Below are 22,268 nucleotides of genomic sequence, written 5' to 3' on the forward strand. Positions count from 1 at the left end.
TTTGCAGACATTTTGTCTATCCTGGATTTAAATGTTTTTGGTGTGAGCTTTGGTGCTTAGATATAATGAAACATTTGCCCTGTTGCGAACTGACGTCTTCAAGATGTCAAATGCCCATACATATCTTTGGTTTTAGTGCAGTTTTTCTGTTAATAAATGAAACAACAGTGTTTTATGTGAGGTCTGTCTGAAAGTGTTCTGACTATGGTAAATATCATGAAACCATGTTGATAAAATTCAGGTTGCAAAATAGGTGATTTGTGCAGCTAACAAATTTTCTCAGCTGGAGTGTTCTGAGCACCACACTCTAAGAGAGATCTTAAACACCGAGAATACACAGGAAATTTACTGGAATGGCAGCAGAGATGGGATCTCAGTTACATGAACGTATGGAGAAGCTAAAGAAAGAGATCTAGAGAAAGCATGAAATTTTGAGATGGGATTCCAGTGTATTAAGGTCGCAGGTGGCTGAAATCATAGCTAATAAGTTGGAACAACTTTAACATCAAGAATGCTTAAGAAAGCTAGAAGTCACAAAACACCAGGTTATAATGTAACAGGTTGATTTGAAATCACAAGCTTCCAGAGCATAGCCCCTTCTTCAGGTGAAGTGAGAGAGAAGAGCACAAAGACACAGAGTTTATAGGCAGAGAGATCAAGGGCAGAGAGATCAAAAGATCATACAAATGGTGTGAGTGGAGTGTTGAATAATAAGTCTGTGCACATAATCAAAAGTGTCAGACAGTGTGAGTGTACTGTCAACAGCTGAATAACAAACGAAGGGATGATCTGTAATCCAATTAAATGAGGCAGAGGGATAATTAAAAATAAGGTGGTGCTGGAGACAAATGACTGGAATAACATGGTCAATATAAGAGTCGTATGCAAAGGATCTAACCCAAAGTAATAAGTAATCTAAAACAGTACAAACTAATTAAGGTAGAGCGATCATAACAATTTATCAAGGTGATGGTGTCAAAAGAGGATGAATTTGCAGATACAAAACAGTGTGGTGGGGGGGTCACTTGTAATGGGACATAAACCCAAGGTCACATTTGATCATCCCTACGCCTCCACTTCTAACCTTCAAACAACCACCAAACCTTAAACAGACCATTGCTCAAAGCAATCTACCCAGCCTTCAGGACAACATTAACCACAACACCACACAACCCTGTCATGGCAACCTCTACAAGATATGTCAGATCATCGACATCAGACATGGGAACACCACCTACCATGTACATGGCAGATGATTATGTGAGTCGGCCAATGTTGTCAACCTCACAAGCTGAAGGCAAGCATGTCCCAAGGCATGGTTTATTGCTGGCTATGTTCTGGGGATCCAGGTTTGAATTTTGTCTATTGGTGGAGTTTGAATTCAATAAAAATCTAGATTAAAAGTCTACTGATGACCACAAAACCATTGTTGATTGTCATAAAAACCCACTTGGTTCACTAATGCCTTTAAAGGAAGACAACTGACATCCTCATCTGCTCTGACATGCATGTGACTCAACAGCAGCATGGTTGAGTCTTATCTGCTTCTGAAATGGCCTGGGAAGCCACTCAGTTAGATTGACTGCCACAAAGCCTAAAGAAAGGGATAAATCCAGACAGACCACCTGATATTAACTAAGGCACTGGAAAAGGCAACAGCAAACACAGCCACATTGACCCTGCAAAGTCCTTGTTACTAACATCTGGGGCTACTGACATAATTGGGAAATTTACCTCACAGGCTAGTCAAAAGACAGCCTGACAGAGTTATTCTCACAGAAACGTATACTATGCCCCCCAGGGAATGCCATCACTATCTCTTGAAATGTTCTGTCCCAACAGCAGGAAATGCAAAACAGTGATCGCGGAGTGTGCTGTATAGTCATGAGGGACTTTCCCTGGGAACCCTCAATATAGATCAATCCATGAAGTCTCATGGTGTCAGGTCAAATATGGTCAAGGAATCCTTCTGCTGATTACCATGTACCATTTATTTATATGCATGAGATAATTTAATCATCTCTAGAAATATGGATTTATAACCGATGAAATGTTGCTTATCCTATCTATATTCTTTCTACACTCATAACATCTCTTTTAATACATATATATTCCAATACGAACTCAACAGAGGACTCTAAAACAGGAGAGAATATTAGAAAATAATAATAATAATAGCACAGAATGGAAAATTGTCAGAGGAGGAAGAAGACCGAAGGGGAAAGGAAAGCAGATAAGGGGAGTGAGAGAAGGGGAGCTGAGTAGAATGGTGGGATTGATAACAGAGAAGCACAGAATATAATCTGCAATGATACTAATAAGGCACAGTATGACATTTAACATATTTATAGGATATGGTACAATTCAGTTTGGTATAAAACAAAACAACTGAACAGCATACATCAATAAGACCATAAGAGAGAGGAGCAGAATTAAGCCATTTGGCCCAATGAGTATGCTCCTCCAATTGATCATGGCTGATATGTTTCTTAACCCCATTCTCCTGCCTGATATGTTTCTTAACCCCATTCTCCTGCTTCTCCCCATAATCTTTCATCCCCTTTACAATCCAGAACCTATCTATCTGTCTTAAAGACATTTAGGACATAGCTTCAAATGCCATCTGTGGCAATGAGTGCCACAGATTCACCACCCTCTGATTGAAGAATTTGTGCACAGAGCCTAAAGCGATAGGAGAGGCCCTTAATGAATACTTTTCTTCAGTATCACAACCAAGAGGGACCTAGTTGTAGAGGTGGACATTGTGAAACAGACAGGTAGGCTGGAGAAGGTTGATGTTAGTAAAGAAGATGTGCTAGCAATTCTGAGGAAGTTGAAGATAGATGGAGAGTGGTAGGGGTGTAGAATGCATTGCTGGAGAGGGCAGTGGAGTAGGCCTCATTAGGGGTATTTAAACAGCTATTAGATAGGCATATGGATGATGGTATAAGGTAGCAGTGGAGGTTAGATAGACCTTCGGTTTAGTGTAAAAGTTCGGCACAACATCATGGGCCAAAGGGCCTGTACTGTGCTGTACTGTTCTATGTCTATGTCGAATAGCCTTTCCTGATGAAGGGTCTAGGACCAAAACGTAAGCTTTTGTGCTCCTAAGATGCTGCTTGGCCTGCTGTGTTCATCCAGCCCCACACTTTGTTGTCTCGGATTCTCCAGCATCTGTAGTTCCCATTATCTCTGGAAATTCAAGAGTGTTGTTTCCTTTTCTAACAGATTGACCATTGGATTGGTGGAAATATTCCTGCCTCTAGGTTGGACAGGTTATGGCTGTCATCCCAAATGGTCACACTGAGCACAATACTGAATACTGATTGATGGTCATTGGGGCTACTTGTATCAAATTGATGCAAAACGGCAAGACCAAACTAGCTCCATTGCTCAAAAATCTCAGTGAGATTTTGGTTAGGACTTGCCCCTGGGTTGAATACAATGGGTGGATTATCTTTAGTTCTGCAGGTGGCAGGGTTTGAAAAGCGAACTGCACTTGTAGGTTCTGGTGCAACAAAGAACAACACATCCCTCACACCCCGCCCCCGCCACAACCGCCCAAAGAGGATCCCCTTCGTTCCAACATACCACCCCACCAACCTCCGGATACAACGCATCATCCTCCGACACTTCCGCCATCTACAATCCAACTCCACCACCCAAGACATTTTTCCATCCCCACCCTTGCCTGCCTTCCACAGAGACCACTCTCTCCGTGACTCCCTTGTCCGCTCCACATTCTTCTCCAACCCTACCACATCCGGCACCTTCCCCTGCAACCCGCAGGAAATGCTACACTTACCCCCACACCTCCTCCCTCCTATCCCAGGCCCCAAGATGACTTTCCATATTAAGCAGAGGTTCACCTGCACATCTGCCAATGTGGTATACTGCATCCACTGTACCCGGTGTGGCTTCCTCTACATTGGGGAAACCGGAGGCTTGGGGACCGCTTTGCAGAACACCTCCGCTCGGTTCGCAATAAACAACTGCACCTCCCAGCCGCAAACCATTTCAACTCCCCCTCCCATTCTTTAGATGACATGTCCATCATGGGCCTCCTGCAGTGCCACAATGATGCCACCCGAAGGTTGCAGGAACAGCAACTCATATTCCGCTTGGGAACCCTGCAGCCCAATGGTATCAATGTGGACTTCACCAGCCTCAAAATCTCCCCTTCCCCCACCGCATTCCAAAACCAGCCCAGTTCGTCCCCTCCTCCCACTGCACCACACAACCAGCCCAGCTCTTCCCCTCCACCCACTGCATCCCAAAACCAGTCCAGCCTGTCTCTGCCTCCCTAACCTGTTCTTCCTCTCACCCATCCCTTCCTCCCACCTCAAGACGCACCTCCATTTCCTACCTACTAACCTCATCCCGCCTCCTTGACCTGTCCGTCTTCCCTGGACTGACCTATCCCCTCCCTACCTCCCCACCTATACTCTCCTCTCCACCTATCTTCTTTTCTCTCCATCTTCGGTCCGCCTCCCCCTCTCTCCCTATTTATTCCAGAACCCTCACCCCATCCCCCTCTCTGATGAAGGGTCTAGACCCGAAACGTCAGCTTTTGTGCTCCTGGGATGCTGCTGGGCCTGCTGCGTTCATCCAGCCTCACATTTTGTTGTCTAAGTAGCATAAGGCGGTCTCTTTCTTGAGTTAGAACATCACAAATCATTGTTCTTTACTGAAATCCAGCAATCTGTGTTTTCAGGAGTGAGGATGTCTTTCACAGTTCCCTGAGTAGATCCATTTGAAGGATAATGGCAAAAATAGTTATAACTGGTACCTGAACGTCCTTTCAATGTTATTACATTGTTTATTGCAAGCACTTATTTTCAGTATCAGGAAGTTTACATCAAATGAATTTAGTGATATCTAGTATTATTGTTTAATCAAATGTAACAGTTCTAAACTGGGCAAATGTCCCTTATGTATTGTATTAATATGTAATGCGTGGCACTCGTAAAATCGCTAGTTAACTTTTAGTCACTGAGTTGAAGCAAAGATATCAATTGTATTATACATTCGATATTAGTCAAATTTATATATGTTTCATTAGCACTTTTGATCCCCAAAGTATAGTATTATAAAAAAAGCACTTAATTATTGAGAAAACCTTAATCTGGTTTTGTTAATGACCTTGATAAGTGTAAATTGTGCGTTAATTCCTCAGGACAGTTTATCTAAGAACATACAATTCTGAAATCCTTTGAGCTGTAACTATTCTACTGAATGAAGAACAGAATTTATATGGAGATAGGAGGCCTGGGTCCAAGTCCCTACTGCTCTAAAGGTTGATATGGAGGCTACAGAACTCCACTACCGAGACTACTCCTTTTTGAGCCTACAGACGAAAGGGGTGGCCAAAGGAACCCGCATGGGCCCAAGCTATGCCTGCCACTCTGTAGGATACGTGGAACAGTCCCTCTTCTGCAGCTACACTGGCACTATCCCCCACCTCTTCCTCTGTTACATTGATGGTTGTATTGGCACCTCTTCTTGCTCCCACAAGGGGCTTAATCATCCACTTTATTCACACTTTCCACCCCAACCTTAAGTTGACATAGACCATCTCTGATACATTTCTCTCCTTCCTGGACCTCTCTGTCTGCATTTCTGGTAACCACCTGGAAACTGATATCTATTTTAAACCCACTGACTCCCACAGCTACCTAGAATGCACCTCCTCTCACCCACCTTCCTGCAGGAATGCGATCTCTTATTCCCAATTCCTCAGCCTACACCGCATCTGCTCCAGGGTGAGGCATTCAACTCCCGGGCATCCCAGGAGACCTTGTCTTTCAAGGACCTCAGTTTCCCCTCAAAAGTGGTCGAAAATATCCTCGACTGCATCTTTTGCGATTCCCGCACCTCAACCCTCACACCACTTCCCCACAATTAAAACAAAGACATAATTCCCCTTGTCCTCACTTATCACACCGTTAACCTCTGGATTCAACGAATCATCCTCCGCCACTTCCACCATCTGTAATCTGACCCCATTATCAAAGATATATTTCCCTCCACACCCTTATCTGCTTTCCATAGGAGCCGCACTCTCCGTGACTCCCATGTCCGCTCCACACTCCCCACTAGCCCCATCACCCCGGCACCTTTCCCTGTAACAGCCGGAGGTGCTATACCTGCTTCTACACCTGCCCCCTCACCTCCATCCAACATTAAACCTTCCACATCAAACAGATGTTCACCTGCACATCTGCTAATGTCGTCTGTTGTGTCCGCTGTTCCTGATGTGGTTTCCTCTACGTAAGGGAGACAAAGGGGAAACTGGGAGACCGCTTTGTAGAACACCTACGCTTGGTTTGTGACAAATGACTACCCATCCCAGTTGCAAGCCACTTCAACTCCCCCTCCCACTCCTTGGACGACATGTCCATCCCGGGCCTCCTCCAGTGTCAAAATGATGCCACTCGAAAACTGGAGGAAGAGCACCTCATATTCCACCTTGGAGCCCTACAACCCAATGGTCTCAATGTGGACTATATGAACTTCAAATCTCCCCACTCCCAACCTCAACCCAAGGCCAGCACCCCCTCTCATCCCCACCTCCTTGACCTGTCAGTCATCTCTTCCACCTGCCTGCCCCTCTCTCCTCACTGACCAACCCCCATCCCAACTCCTACCTACTCTCACCTTTACTAGCTTCATCCCTGCCTCCCTGACCTGTCCGTCTTCTCTTCACCCATCTGCTCCTCTATCCACCTTCTATCACCACCACACCCACCTCGCTCTATTTATTTCAGAGCCCCCTTCCCCTCCCCCATTTCTAAAGTAGGACCCAGAAACGTCAGCTTTCCTGCTCCTCTGATGCCGCCTGGTCTGCTGTGTTCATCCAGCTCCACACTTTATTATCTGAATCATTTGTAGATGGCTATATAGTAGAGATGCAGATAGAAGAGGCAACAATTATAGAATAATGTTGGTAAGGGAAATATAACACAGCAGCCTGCATGTTCGTGCGTTAGGTATGTGGTAAATGTGATAGCCCTGAATAAATATAATGGTTTGTGCTGACAATTCCACTGAAGAGCCTGTATCTTTGTTTCACAAGTGCTAATTTGTGTCATCTAAAGAAAGTTTTTAATTTAAACAGTATTCTATGACGATAGGCTAACACTTACTGTTGTTCTAAGCAGGACAATATCAGCTTCTTGCAAGGTGCACTGAATACACTTACACCAGACATCCCATTCAGGCCTCCAGTAAAACAGAAGCAGCAGAAATCCACAGGTTAGAATGGATCCTATGACAAACAGGACACTGCGGTATCGACTGGACTTATACCCAAATATGTCCTTTATAAAACAGAAAATATAACATTCCATCAGCGATTCTTTTGAACAAAGAAACTGTATGGCATAATAACAGAATACAAAATTTCAGTGCATGCCAATAGGTCTGCTATGGTAAGGCACATGGTAAATTGGATATCTTACATAACAAAATGTGAAGCTGGATGAACACAGCAGACCAAGCAGCATCTCAGGATATCTTGCTAGTTTATGATGAAACATCACAGCTGAGGACTGAGACCATGCATTTGTTGGATAAGAAAGACTGAATCTTTATTTGTATAAATCTAATTAAGTCTAAAGTAGTTTGTGCTTTGTAGTGGCATTAAACTGAAGTCTACGTTTAAATTCAGTAACTGTGAACCTTAAGCGAGGCCATTTTTTCCCCCCAAGAGTTCCAGTGAAGGTAGCTTTAAGAACCAGCTGAAACTTGATTCTCATTCAGTGACTCAGATAGATCTTGTGTGTTGGGAGCACGTATAAGGTTCAATTTAGTGTTGGTTAGTATTTCATTATGACTTACAATAGAGTGTTAGAGCCAAGTACCTCAAGGAGTTAATGGGGGGAAGGAAAGGAGTTTGATTGTTTCTGCTTAAACAGAGCAGCTCACTGGTAAGCATGTTATTTTTAGTTTTTAACGTAAAAGTAATGTCCTTACTTTGGGTTCAGGTTGCCTGGCACTTTTTTTTCTTTTTGGTAAAAATACCTTGCTGGATACAAATGATCCTGATTTAAAAATGCTAATTGCAATAAAGTATACAGAGTAGGATTCTTCAAATATAAAGAACAGTGATACTCAAGGAGATAATTCATAAATTAAACTAAGAATGATAGTGATGGCAGGGCAGATGATGTGTTGCTGCTGCACGTATAAATAGAGGAAACAAAGATTATGGGAAAAGGCAGGTATGTTGAGTTGAGGATTATCAAAACAGCCATGATCCCATTGAATGGTGGAATACACTTATGGGCTGAATGGCCTCCTTTTGGTCTTACTTCTTATTGTCTTACGGTATTGCAACAGATAAGGGGAAATATGTAATTTTGCCATTCAAATGAAATTCTATTTAGGTTTGGTTATCCCTCAAAAGCCATTAGGCTTAGTAACTGTAAATAAGGAAGAGACTAAAGTAAACAAGAATTTAATTTCTATATCTGAGAGAGAATACAAATTGTTAGATGTTAAGGAACATAGAAACAAAGAAGCTGGAGTTGGCTTTTGGCCCATTGATCCTGGCCTGTGATTCAGCGATGTCATGACTGATATTCTAGCAAGCTGAATGCCATTACCTTGCACTGCCCTATATGCCTTGATATCTTTAGTACCAGGAAATCTATTGATCTATGTTTGGAATACATTCGGTAACTGAGTCTCTAAAACCCTCCAGAGAATTCCACTGACTCACCTTCTAAGAGGAGGTATTCATCTCCATCTCAATCCTAAATGGTTGACCCTGTGCTAAGACTGTGTGCCAGGCTTCTACATACAGCAGCCAGTCTGTCAAAACCTCCATGAATTTTGTATGATTCAGTGAGATCATTGCATGTTCCTCTAAACTCCAGAGAATAAATGCACAGTGTCCCCAATCTCCCCTTGCAGAATATGAAATTTAAATACAATTAATAAATCTGGAATTTAAAATTTAGTCCATTGGTAACCATTAACCATTGTTGATTGTTGTAAACACTCTAGTTCACTAATATCCTTTCAGGAAGAAAAACCTACCAGTGTCACCTGGAATGGCCTACATATGATTCCAGATCATCAGCAATGTGGTTGACTTTTAAATGCATTTTCAAATCCCAAGAAAAACGCCTAGTTGTATCTGTAGCACAGGGAATCTGCTGATAATGAAAAGACCTCCTACCTAATATTTGACGTTTGAACCAAAATTGGGATAGCTGTCCCACAGACCAGTCAAACAAAAGTGTGAACTAGTCAGACTCACAAAATTCAATGTTTCAATACCCCAGGTATCACCAACACCACCACTGGATATATCGTGCTCCATTACCAGAGATGGTGGCTGAGTGTCAGTCAGGAGAAAGTTGCCCTTTGAATCCTCAACATTGATTCTGGATCCCATGAAATCACATGGCATTAAGTCAAACATAGGCAAAGAAATTGCCCCCTGATTACAACTTGAAATCTTCCTCAACTGATGAAACAGCTTTTTTTGTCTATACTGAACACAACGGAGAAAGAGCTGTGGGTGGCATGGACTCAGAAACTGGGTGGAGGGCCTCAGTGATAATCATCAATTGCTACTGACTGAGCTAACTGCTAGACTGATGCTAGCCCTGATGGTGAGGGAACTGACAAGGGAGATAAATGTACTGGCCTCATCCTCAATAATCTACTGGTATTAGATATCCATAGCAGCATCCTTCGGAGAGATCATTGCACAATCATTATGTCGACAACATCTCATCTACACATTGAGGCTATCCTCTGTCATGTTCTGTGGCACTGCCACCATGCCAACTGCAATAAACCAAAAAAAAATCCAGTAACTCAGAACTTGGAATTTATGAGAAGCTGCCAGCAGTGGCAGCAGAATGTACTCAATCACAGCCTGTATCCTCATTGTCTGAGGATATCCCCACTCTGTCAGTACTACCCCGCATTGCAACCAATCTTGGCTCAACGATGAGTGCAGGAGGTCATGCCAGGAGAAATACCAGGCATTTTAAAATAAATAAGTGTCAACCTACTGCAGCTACATAATTTTTTACAATCCAACATGTGATAGATCAAGCAAAGCATCCTCACAATCAATGGATCAGTTGCGAACTCTACAGTCCTGCCACATTGAGGAGTACTGGTGGACAATTAAACAAACAACTAGTAGAAGAAGCTTCACAAATATCCCCAGTCTAAATGATGAAGAATCCAAAACAATTATGTAAAAGAAAGGTTGAAGCATTTATAACGGCCTCAACCAGAAGTGTCAATTGTTGAGCAAAACTGGAGCCCATGGCAGTTTCTCGGGAGCAGGGGGCAAAGTCTCAAGAAAATGGACAGCTCATTTAGGACTGAAAAGAGAAAAAGTTTCTTTAGACAAATGATAGTAAATTCTCTACGAAACTCTCTATCACAGAAGGATGCCAAGTCATTTAAAATATTCAAGGAAGATGGAAAGTCTATTAGATTTCAAAGTCATCAAGGAGTATGTTGATAAAGTAGGAATATGGCTTTGAAATGGAGGATTAACAGAGATCATATGTACTAGTGCAGCAGCAGGCTGAAAAGGCCAAATATCCTACTCTCGCTGTTAGTTTCTGTGATTTAGGGGGAATCTTTCCACTAGTAGGTAACGTACATCACACAAGTGATGATGGTTACTACTTTTGGAGGTTAATCATTACAGCTACAAAGCATTTCTGCAAGTGTTCATCAGTTAACTGTCCTGGGTCTACCATCTGCAGCTATTTCGTCAAGGTTGGGGATGCTTACTGATTATTCAAATGTTCAGGGCCATTCGTGACTCCTCAGACACTGAAGCAAGTGGAAAAAATCTTTGACAACATTCAAGTATGGATTGGTGAATGGCAAGTAATATTCCCTATACATAAGTGCTGGGCATAGGCCATCTCCAACAGAAATAACTCCCTTCATTATCAGTACACGTATATCAGTAAACTACATATAGTACAGGTATGTAGCATCTAAACTATATATTTACTATAGATATATAGTAACTATACTAAAGATTGTATAGTATGTATAATCAATAAAATGTACAAACTTATACATTGTACATACTTTTGCCACTGTGTACTGTTAACAAAGGGTCTTTCAGCTGCATCTTTGAAACATGCAACATTTCCCACCTAGAGTGACAAGGGCAGTAGATGCAGTGAAACACCATCACCTTCTCTTTCAAGTCACACACCATCCTGTGTTGCAACTCTTATCATTGCTCCTTTACCGTTGTATGGTCAAAATTCTGGATCTTCTTTTCTAATACCAACGTGGGTGACCTACACGACAAAAACTGCAGATGAACAAGAAGATAGTTCTTCACCACGTTCCCAAGGACAACTAGAAATGGGCAATAAATACTAGCCAGCAATATCCACACCCCATAAACAAATAAAGAAATGAATGTAATGGTACAAAGGGTTGCGTTAAAGAAGTTCAGATAGAAAAGAGGTAGAAACAAATTCAATGCTTCCTGGATGATGAAAGAGACTGAGACTAAAATAAAACAGTAAAGGGTGTATACGACAGATGGATGTGCTAATTGAGAATCAGCCTGAATATAAAAAGCTCAGAGTGCAGGGAGAATTATAAAAAGGAATAAGAACAGAGCAGTAAGACAAGGGAGTGAAAAAGGATTTTATAGGCAGATGAATAGTAAAATGGTAGGCAGAGGGTGGATAGCACTAATCAGAAAGCACACATTCTGATGAAGGGTCATTGACATGAAAAATAGGGGCAAAGCTGAATTAAAAATTCAATTCTGAATTGAATGTGTAGTTTGAAACTTTTTGAAAGAAACTATACCCCAAATTATGGGATCTTCATCTGGCGGTAAAGGTATGAGTTTTGATTGGGCCCACCAAGACCTGTTGCAGATCAGAGGCCAAACGTCCACCTCATTTTTCTAGGGTGTTGTCCCAGTTGTGTATATTAGATATTAGGACTTCAAGGTCTCATCATTATTGAATCCCCAACCCACGTCCTTAAGTGCTAAATCATGAATTCCACGCACTCCTGGAGTTTATAATACTCCTTGTGTCAACATATATCCCGCCAGCCACCTCAAGGCCCCTTGAAGCCCCAATGGCCATTCACATCCCAACTCATCAACCTGTCTCCAGGCTCCATGGAGGCCTTATGCCACCCATGTGCTAACTCATGCCCCCATTAACCACCTTTCACCTTATACTTTCCATGCTAACACAGCCAGTATCCACTATGGGCAGATCTCAAGAGCCATTCTGAGATGAAGTGAAATAAAGCTCTTAATACCTAATATAGACAGCACTAAGTTATAATCTATTCTCATCCATGAAAGCTTGTTCAATACAATCAAATCACTTTATGTACTTGATATTTCATAAAAACAGGAGATTGTTTGTATAACCTCATCTCAAAAATAGTTACTTATTTATAACCTCTTTGATGTATAAACAAGCTGAATTTACAACTGTACTGACAATAACATATTAAGGAAAAGTCACAATATTAGTCCCACAATGACATCAATTAAAGGTAAGTCATCAAAAGATAAAACAGAGTTAATGTTTCAAGTCGAGTGACCCAATTCTGAAAAAGGGTCACCTGAAACTTATACGTGAGTATCCAGAGAAAGGGAATTACTTTAATTGTAAAACACTTCTAATAAAAAAACTAAGATTTCTTCCTAAGAGGATGGATTTCCACTTGGCTTGATCCAAGCTTATGCAATTTGCCATGTTAGGTACCACAGCTCAAAATTACTTGACTTGGAAGAATAATTCATTTGGCCTTTTCAGTTACCTATGTAATAAGCAAGAATAAGCTTTCTTTTGTCCTTAACTGCTAAGTTTTAATGCTAAATGCAGTTTTAGTTTGAAAAGTAGAAGTGACAAGGGATGTATTCTATTCACTTGTGCTTCCTTAGAATTGTTTAACAGTGTGATGGCTCAGTGATTAGCACTGCTGCCTCACAGGGCCAGGGACCTGGGTTTGATTCCATCCTCAGGTGACTGTGTGGAGTTTGCACATTGTCCCCCTGTCTGCGTGGGTTTCCTCCCACAGACGAAAGATGTGCAGGCTAGGTAGATTGGCCACGCTAAATTATCCACAGCGTTCAGGGATGTGTAGCTTAGGTGTGTTGTGGGGGATGAATCTGGGTGGGATGCTGTATGGGTCAGTGTGGACTTGTTGGGCCAAAGGGCATGTTTCCACACTGTCGGGGTTCTATGATGGACTTCAACCTTTCTATCCACAGATGCTGTCAGGTCTGCTGGGTTTCTCCAGTGCTTTCTGTTTTTGTTTGTAGCAAAGTTAGGGAGTGCACTATCATCATCTGTTACGATTCTAGTTGGTCACAATACTAGATAAGTCAGACTCCAGAGTGATAAACCATAACACTTGATAGGCCATGCATTTTGTGTTTCTCTGATTACTGTGAAGGCCAGGAACTGAACATATTGAAAAGAGGCTGCCACTGTCCTTTAACAAAAGAATATCAAAAGCCTATTAAACAAAATGAAAGCACAAATTACTTTATGCTAAGCAAGAACTATTTGAAACAAAATTAACTGTGCTTTAAATCATTGTGGGTAATAATATCATAATTCCTCAATGTCCTAATCACATCTGCTTCTGAGAGAGTGAAATACCCTGTAATGTCAACACAAGTATAGAAGGTAATCTTGTTAAATGACTGCATCATGTAATAACTGAGTGTTACGGAAGGGGCGTGGTTCATGCTTCTGATAGTTAAAATAAAACACAAGCCCCAACCTGTTAAGATGGAAGTCATGGTTCCCTTCTAATAAATTACCCCCAAAACACCACAGAAGCTTGCCTTTCCCCTCATAATCTGTTAAAAGAGTGGTTAAAAGACAAAAAAAATCCCTGATCGACCTTATAAATAGCAAGAAATAATTTATTCATTTAATCCTAACAATGAACGCATTAACAGAGTTACTATCAAACTGAACAATTCCCCCATAAGACTGCTAACCACTTCCAAACAGGTCTAAATTTTACTGAAATGCTGGTCAAATAAACATAAATCCCACTTGTAAAAACCCAGTTAATGAAAAAATTAAAACTTAATCTCTCCAAGTTCACCCTGTCTACCTCTGCTCCGCTTTATCTTCAATCTTCCTCCTGTTGATTTTGCCTTTTTTCTGCTGATTCTGTTGTCTTGGATGTTTTTTTCTTTAATTTGTTTGGTGAGGATTTTGAGATAAAATGCCACAGTACCTTTGACAGGTCTGTTCAGAAAGCTTAATAATTTTATGTGAAAGCCAGGTTTGTATCTCAGATGGAGGACTTGCTTTCATTGCAGTTGAAGTTTGGCTGGTCCCTCAATTGGCAGTTGGCTCTTTCCCAATTTTCCAAATGCCCTCATCTTCATACCCGTAATGACATAAACGTACTTAGGACATAGAACATAGAACATAGAACATTACAGGACAGTACAGGCCCTTCGGCCCTCGATGTTGTGCCAACCTGTCATACTGATCTCAAGCCCATCTAACCTACACTATTCCATGTACGTCCATATGCTTATCCAATGACGGCTTAAATGTACCTAAAGTTGGCGAATCTACTACAGTTGCAGGCAAAACGTTCCATTCCCTTACTACTCTCTGAGTAAAGAAACTACCTTTGACATCTGTCTTATATCTTTCACCCCTCAATTTAAAGCTATGCCCCATCGTGCTCGCCGTCACTTCTTATGTAGGATTGGTTCAACATTGTCAATGCCATCAGTTTTTAAATTCATTTGGACTTTTTGGTAGCCAGGGCCTGGTTCAATTTGATTGACTAAAATTTATAACTGTTGTCCTAGTTTAAAAAGTGTTATTTTGCCTTTTAATACCAATGTTTCAATTTTGGGTACTTTCCATACTGGCACCCTCAAGCTGCTGCTCATGGACGCACATTTTTAAAAAATCTCTAAGTTCAGACAAAAATAATCTTTTAAAGGGATGACATACTGCTTCTCCCCACTATTATTTTTACCAAAAAATTCTAACTTTCTGCCTTCCAATTCATGACTAATCTACACAACTTTGTCACAGTGAGTTACTGATAATGAGCTCCAAGAAAATTGAGCTAATTGGAACCAGAATTAGAAACAAAGGGTCACGAGAGATTGGATAAGTGGAGGCTGTTTTCCTTGGAGCAAAGAACACTAGGGCGCGGGGACATGATTGAAATGTATCAAATTATGAGGGGTATGAATAGGATGAACAAGAAGGACCTTTTCACCTCAGTGGAAAGATCACTGGCCAGGGTGGCATAGATTTAAGGTGAAGGAGAGGAGGTTTAGAGAGGATAGTGAGGAAAATATTTTCACCTGGAGGTAGTGGGGATCTGGCACTCACTGCCTGTAAGGTTGATAGAAAAAGAAACCTTCATGACATTTAAAAAATATTTCAATGTTTATTTGTGATGCAAAGCATACAAGGCTATAGGCTAAATGCTGGAAAAATGGATTAGAATAATTAGATCAGAGATAGTAGATGCTGGAGAATCTGAGATAACAAGGTGTAGAGCTGGATGAACACAGTGTTAGAGGAACAGGAAGGCTGATGTTTCGAGCCTAGACCCTTCAGAAAGGGTTTTCTGAAGAAACATCAGTCTTCCGGCTCCTCTGACCCTCCTTGGCCTGTTGTGTTCATCCAGCTCTACACCTTGTTATTTTAGAATAATTAGGTTCTTGTTTTAGACGAGGGCAGGCTCAACGGTCCTAAGGACTTTTTTCTGTGCTGTTGACCTCTATGACCTTTATGACAGAAAGGACCTTAAAACCTAAAAAGCTGCACAAGAAAATCAAAAAGTTGCTGTTGAGAATTCACAAGGGGTGCAAAGATTAACAATTGGCTTGTGTTCTCATTATTACACTCAAGGCAGAGAACAAATGGCTTGTGAAGTAGCCTTGAAGCATATAAAAGTTCCTCAAGCCTGTACCGAACCATCCCTTCTTAAGAGATAGTGTTAGCTAGACCCCACCACCAAAAATACTTAATCTTACACTCCAACTGAGTTGAAAGCCTTTTTTTGAACAAATTTGAAATCGGTTCACTCAAATTTATTTCATTTGTGCATTTAAAACTAGCTCTACCATATTTTGTAAGACTCCATTATTTTTACATTTTGGACAGAATCAAATTTGATTCAGTGAGGTAAATGAAGCCAAAAGATGACAGACAGTACTTGGTGTTGGAATTAGTGTAATATTTTCATAAAGCTCAAGATGATTCTTCCAGAGATAGATATTAAATTCTGTAAAAGTATCCGCCATCAGAATTTACCTGGAAAAGCCATTTCGAGTCATAATTTACAAAATACTTTTGTATTGTAATCAGAGATTAGCCGAACTCAACCTCACCCTCAACAACTTCTCCTTCGCTTCCTCCCGCTCCCAACAGACAAAGGGGGTGGCCATGGGTACCCGCGTGGGCCCCAGCTATGCCTGCCTCTTTGTAGATTACGTGGAAAAGTCCCTCTTCCGCACCTACACTGGCCCCCAAAACCCATGTCTTCTTCCGTTACATTGATGACTGTATTGGCACCACCTCTTGCTCCCAAGAGGAGCTCGAACAGCTCATCCACTTCATTAACACCTTCCACCCCAACCTCAAGTTCACCTGGGCCATTTCAAACACATCCCTCACCTTCCTGGACTTCTCTGTCTCCATCCCAGGTAACCAGCTAGAAACTGATGTCCATTTCAAGCCCACCAACTCCCACAGCTACCTAGAATCCACCTCCTTCCATCCACCCTCCTGCAAAAATTCCACTCCCATTCCGAATTCCTTTGCCTCTGCCACATCTGCTCCCAGGATGAGGCATTCCACTCCCGCACATCCCAGATGTCCACGTTCTTCAAGGACCGCAACCTCCCCCCTGCCCCCTGCAATGGTCGAGAACACCCTTGACCGCGTCTCCTGCATTTCCCACAACACATCCCTCCACCCCGCCCCGCAATAACCGCCCTAAAAGGATCCCCCTCGTCCTCACGTACCACCCCACCAACCTCGGGATATAACGCATCATCCTCCAACACTTCCGCCATCTACAATCTGACCCCGCCACCCAAGACATTTTTCCATCCCCACCCTTGCCTGACTTCTGCAGAGACCACTCTCTCCGTGACTCCCTTGTCCACACTCCCCTCCTACCCCAACATACACAGCACCTTCCCCTGCAACTGTGGGAAGTGCTACACTTGCCCCCACACCTCCTCCCTCACCCCCATCCCAGGCCCCAAGATGACTTTCCATATTAAGCAGATGTTCGCCTGCACATCTGCTAATGTGGTATACTGTATCCACTGTACACGGTGTGGCTTCCTCTACATTGGGGAAACCAAGTTGAGGCTTGGGGACCGCTTTGCAGAACACCTCCACTTGGTTCGCAATAAACAACTGCACCTCCCAGTCGCCAACCATTTTAATTCCCCCTCCCATTCCTTAGATGGCATGTCCATCATGGGCCTCCTGCAGTGCCACAATGATGCCACTCGAAGGTTGCATGAACAGCAACTCATATTCCGCTTGGGAACCCTGCAGCCGAATGGTATCAATGTGGACTTCACAAGCTTCAAAATCTCCCCTTCCCCCACTGCATCCCAAAACCAGCCCAGCTCATCCTCCCTAACCTGTTCTTCCTCTCACCTATCCCCTCCTCTCACCTCAAGCCGCACCTCCATTTCCTACTTAACCTCATCCTGCCTCCTTGACCTGTCCGTCCTCCCCGGACTGACCTATCCACTACCCACCTCCCCACCTATACTCTCCTCTCCACCTATTTTCTCCTCTATCCATCTTCGGTCCACCTCCCCCTCTTTCCCTATTTATTTCAGAACCCTCTCCCCATTCCCCTCTCTGAAGAAGGGACTAAGCCCGAAACGTCAGCTTTTGTGCTCCTGAGATGCTGTTTGGCCTGCTGTGTTCATCCGGCTTCACACTTTGTTATCATACTTTTGTACTGTAATGTGGTTTTACTCATTTGGAGGATACATGTGATTCTTCATTATCTGCCTTCAGACTGTTTACATGGCAATATCAAATATCCTCCATGAACTTTACGTTAAAGTAAAAGACTTGTATTGATTCTCAGGAACATTCCAAAACGCTTAACCTACAATAAAATTGAATTGCAGTAGCTTCTCTTAGGAGGCAGCAGCCATTCTGTGAAAGGATCTGTTTTAGTTCCCATGATTTTAGATTTGGCTAATGAATAAGGAGAGCAATATTCTGTCCTTGAAAGATGCCTTGGCAGCTCTAAACCATAGACTCAGAAGTCGGGCTAACACTGGCATTGTGTAAAGTTTGATCCCTTAGATAGTAGATTTGTTTGGCAGTCCTTCCTTTCAATTTTTTTTAAGCAACCCATTCTGATGTATTATGATACACTTGCAGGGCGGGGGGATTGGGGCCTGAATCCAGAATATGTGGCCCAGAGATAGTGGCACTGTGACTGTGTCACAAGACACCTCAAAGTTCTTCCTTTTAATGAATACAATCATTTTGTCTAGCAGGCAGTTACCTTCTAGTAAATACAGCTTGTCTCTGGTTTGATAGATCAAAGGTTTAACATAAAAGAGTATATAAATCTAGCTGTGCTGTCATTGCTAAATGTGCAGTACATTTTTAAAGAATATTTTGTATGGTTTTGCTGGTAAGTAAGAAAGCATTTGACCCAAAACATTAAAACTTATGACAAAAATCTTGTTTGAATAATCATGCTTTAGAGATAATCTAGCTTTGTTTTGGAAAGTTAGTTAACTTAATCTGCAACTCATAAAAATGAAAATTTTACCCCGCAGATCCTTTTTAAACCTTTTCCCTCTCGCCTATGCCCTCTAGTTTCAGACTCCCCTGCGATGAGATAAAAGATCTTAGCTATTTATCTTCTCCAGGCCTCTCACGATTTCATAGATCTCTATAAGGTCACCCCGCAGCCTTCAATATTCCAGGGGAAATAGCCTAAGCCAAGTCAGCTTCTCCACTATTGCAAGAGGGTTATACTTAACGCTGCTTAGTTGTGACAAATGCAAGAAACTGAGGTGTACTTTGGTTCAAATAGCTGAGCCCTGGTAAAATATTTCTCAACTTCACTGCCTGGGTAATATAATCAGATATGGTATATGATATAATCAGAAGACCAAGTACAAGAATGATATGGTAGCTGAAGAGATTGGTGTTTTGAGGGCAGCATTGAAGAAAGGCTTTTGCGGAGAGATCATCAGTGAAACAGTTCGGGAGCATTTAAACAAATGAGTGAAGGTGTATTACTGAAGTTGAAATAAAAAGGGTTAAAGTTGTCAAAGTTAAAAGGTGGTGATGGACTTTCTTTACATGGTCAGTAAGTGACAGGCTGATGCTCAGCATTATTACCAATACCTTTTCCAGGATTTTCGTGACTGACTAAGGTTTCTTCAATCCTTGCAAATTCAGCAAAGCATCTTTCTGCTTCTAAGAGAATTTGTAAGTCAGCATTAAAGAAATTCTAGTGTTAATTCCTTATGTAATGTTTTTTCTGTGATTTGTTGATCAAAAGAATTAAAAGGTAGGAGCCATGAAAAGGTGCTGCGAAATATCAACAGAATCCTTTTGTAATAAATCAAAACAGTTGAGTATTTTGATAAAAACTCAAAAAGAAAAGACACAAACCACTTATGTCATTTTCCTTGAAGAATTACAGCCAACTTAAGTTTGCAAGCTTATGAAATGCAGATTAAGTTAATTAACTTTCCACCACCAACTTCCCCATCAATTTAATACCAACATGAGAGTTGTACTGAGAGTCATTCATATTTGAGCAAGCTAATCTTGAATTTACAGGCACATGGAAGTTTGCCATTGTCAGTGTTACTGCATTGCAAATCATACCAATAAAAGGGTCACACATTTAAATGAAGATGAGGAGGAAAGTATTTCTCTGAAGGCAGCAAATCTGTGGAATTCTTTACTGCAAAGCATCATTGACATTGGATGATTCAGAAGATTCAAGGCTGAGATAGACAGATTTCAAATCAGTAAGGGAATTGAGAATTATGGGGAAAAGGCAGGAATGTGGAGTTAAGGATTATCAGATGAGGCATGATATCATTGAATGGCAGAGCAGACTTGATGGGCTGAGTGGCATATTTCTGATCTGACGTCTAAAGTGGAATGCATTGTTGCCTGGCACTGATTCCTAAACCTTTCGAAAATATCAGATTTTTTGTAACTCTTAAAGCACTTGCATTTTTAAATTATTGTCTTAACTTCTCCAGATTTGAAATGCTCCTTGCATATATCACTTTAACTTAAATTAAACCGTTGCTTCCCTCTCAAGATTTAAATAAGTTCTGAAGAACAAACCTTAAAGTTCATTGTACCTGGCTGGCAGAATGTAGTGGCAATGTCATCACTTGCTTACAAATACTTGGGAACATTCAAATATCTATATTAAAACACTCAATTCAAAATAGATGAAACACACTACAAGAAAAATTCATAAAAATTAAAATAGACTAAAATTTCAGAGGAAAAACATGCCTAAATATGGAATTGAATAAGGAAAATTAACAACACTCGATTCAAACATATCGATTCAAATTTGCAATTAATGTTTTTACCTGTCCTTTCGCTGGTTTATCAATAATAATTTTACAACAGAGAACCACTGCTAATATTTTTAACAAAGCACTGATTTCGCATTATTCTTTTATTGCACACAATTCACCAGATGGAAAAAGACATCCTATCTTTCCTTTCTCATGCACTTGAAATAGCAGATACATTCTCATTTCAAACACTAAATGATATTGCTGGTGTAGAACAGATGTGAGTACAACCATAGATTTGTTACTTGTTATATTTGTAGCTGGTTATATATCTATTAAGGATATCACAGTAAATGTGCATTATTCAGATTCTTGCTGACTTAAGGCAAGTAACGATTTTAAATGTTTTATTGCACGTATAATCTCTTTTTTAGTTCTATTTTAATTTTCTTCTTCATGCATGGACCTAGAGGTTTGAAGACTATGCAATGAAAAGAAGGCAGCTGAGGGAATAGCACAACAAATTCGAATAGCATATATTATCACACTTATGAAATAGCTGCATGTATGAAATTTTCAAAAGGCTAAGTGCACAGAAAACAAGAAGCAGTCACTTGATAATTCTTTATCCTTCATCTCTGAGGATGCTGAGGCAATTTCTATCATTCACTATCGTTCTGGCTTAAACCTTCTGAAAATATAGATTTAGATTTATACTTTATTGTTATGTGTACTCAAGTACAAAAGCACAGGAGTACGGTGAAATGTTTTCAATGTTGCCACACACAGCACCATCTTAGCTACAAGTACCTCGGTACAAAAACTTAAGACAAAGTAGAAAGAAATACGGAACAAAATTAAAAGTTAAACACTACACTTTCCTAATAATGTAGTGAACTGGGATGATCTTAGACTGTGAGCTTCCTCACCACAACACATGGTGGACCAAATAACAGTCTTTTTCTTCTTAAAAACATTATTTTGTTCTCTTTAGTTTCTTTTTTACTTTTATCCTTTCTTTATATTGTTGCTTCATGTAAGAGGAAAATCTATAATTGACCTGAAAAAAAATATTTCAGGTGAATTTCTGTTGTCTCACAATGTATGGAGCAGGTAGCATTTGTTTCAGAATTCATCTGTTCTTTCAAATTTAGAAGTACAATATTTATAACTTATCCTCCAACTCAGATGACTCATGAGCTTTAATAGCCTTAGACTCAGTTCTAAACAAAACATCCAAGTTTCCGCAACAACCATTAAGAGGATTATATGTATTTTTAATACGTTCATTCCACAATGTAGCAAGCTAAGATTTGCTGAAAATGTATGGTCACAAATGTTATCTCAGAATTAAATCAAGGTTAAACATAACAATCTCAAAAGATCTCATTCAATAATGTATTTACCTGTTCACCTTCCTCTCCCGGATTAAGCAATGCATGGTGACCATTCACAATATTTTCTTCCATCCGAAATAACTGCAATCCTTTTTCATGCACCCACTTGCTTCACTTGCCGAGCACAGTGTGAAACAAATTCCAGAAAGCACTTGCATACCTGAAAGCATTGGAATGAATTTATTGAAGGAGCTACTTCCTGTCCACGCCTCCATCGTTTGCATGTGCATTTTAATTTATGCGTGAAAATTTGAGCTGATTTTGGAATATTTCCAGTCAGAATAGCGTTTGCTTAATCTTTCTAGCTTTGGGAAAAGCAATAT

General features: G+C 41.0%; 1 protein-coding gene across 1 annotated transcript in view; it reads right to left on the reverse strand.

The window, feature by feature from the left end:
- Nucleotides 1–22,017, reverse strand: part of LOC125457740 (probable cation-transporting ATPase 13A4) — a 97,553-nt gene extending 75,536 nt beyond the window's left edge. Inside the window, exons 1-2 of the mRNA XM_059650892.1 lie at nucleotides 21,955–22,017; nucleotides 7,146–7,319 (exon numbers count right to left, since the gene is read on the reverse strand). Of these exons, the coding sequence (XP_059506875.1) occupies nucleotides 7,146–7,319; nucleotides 21,955–22,017 (237 nt within the window). The remainder of the gene's footprint in view (nucleotides 1–7,145; nucleotides 7,320–21,954) is intronic.
- Between the last annotated feature and the right edge of the window lie 251 nt (nucleotides 22,018–22,268).

Source organism: Stegostoma tigrinum, chromosome 14, assembly GCF_030684315.1.
Source record: "Stegostoma tigrinum isolate sSteTig4 chromosome 14, sSteTig4.hap1, whole genome shotgun sequence".
Taxonomy (NCBI): Eukaryota; Metazoa; Chordata; class Chondrichthyes; order Orectolobiformes; family Stegostomatidae; genus Stegostoma; species Stegostoma tigrinum.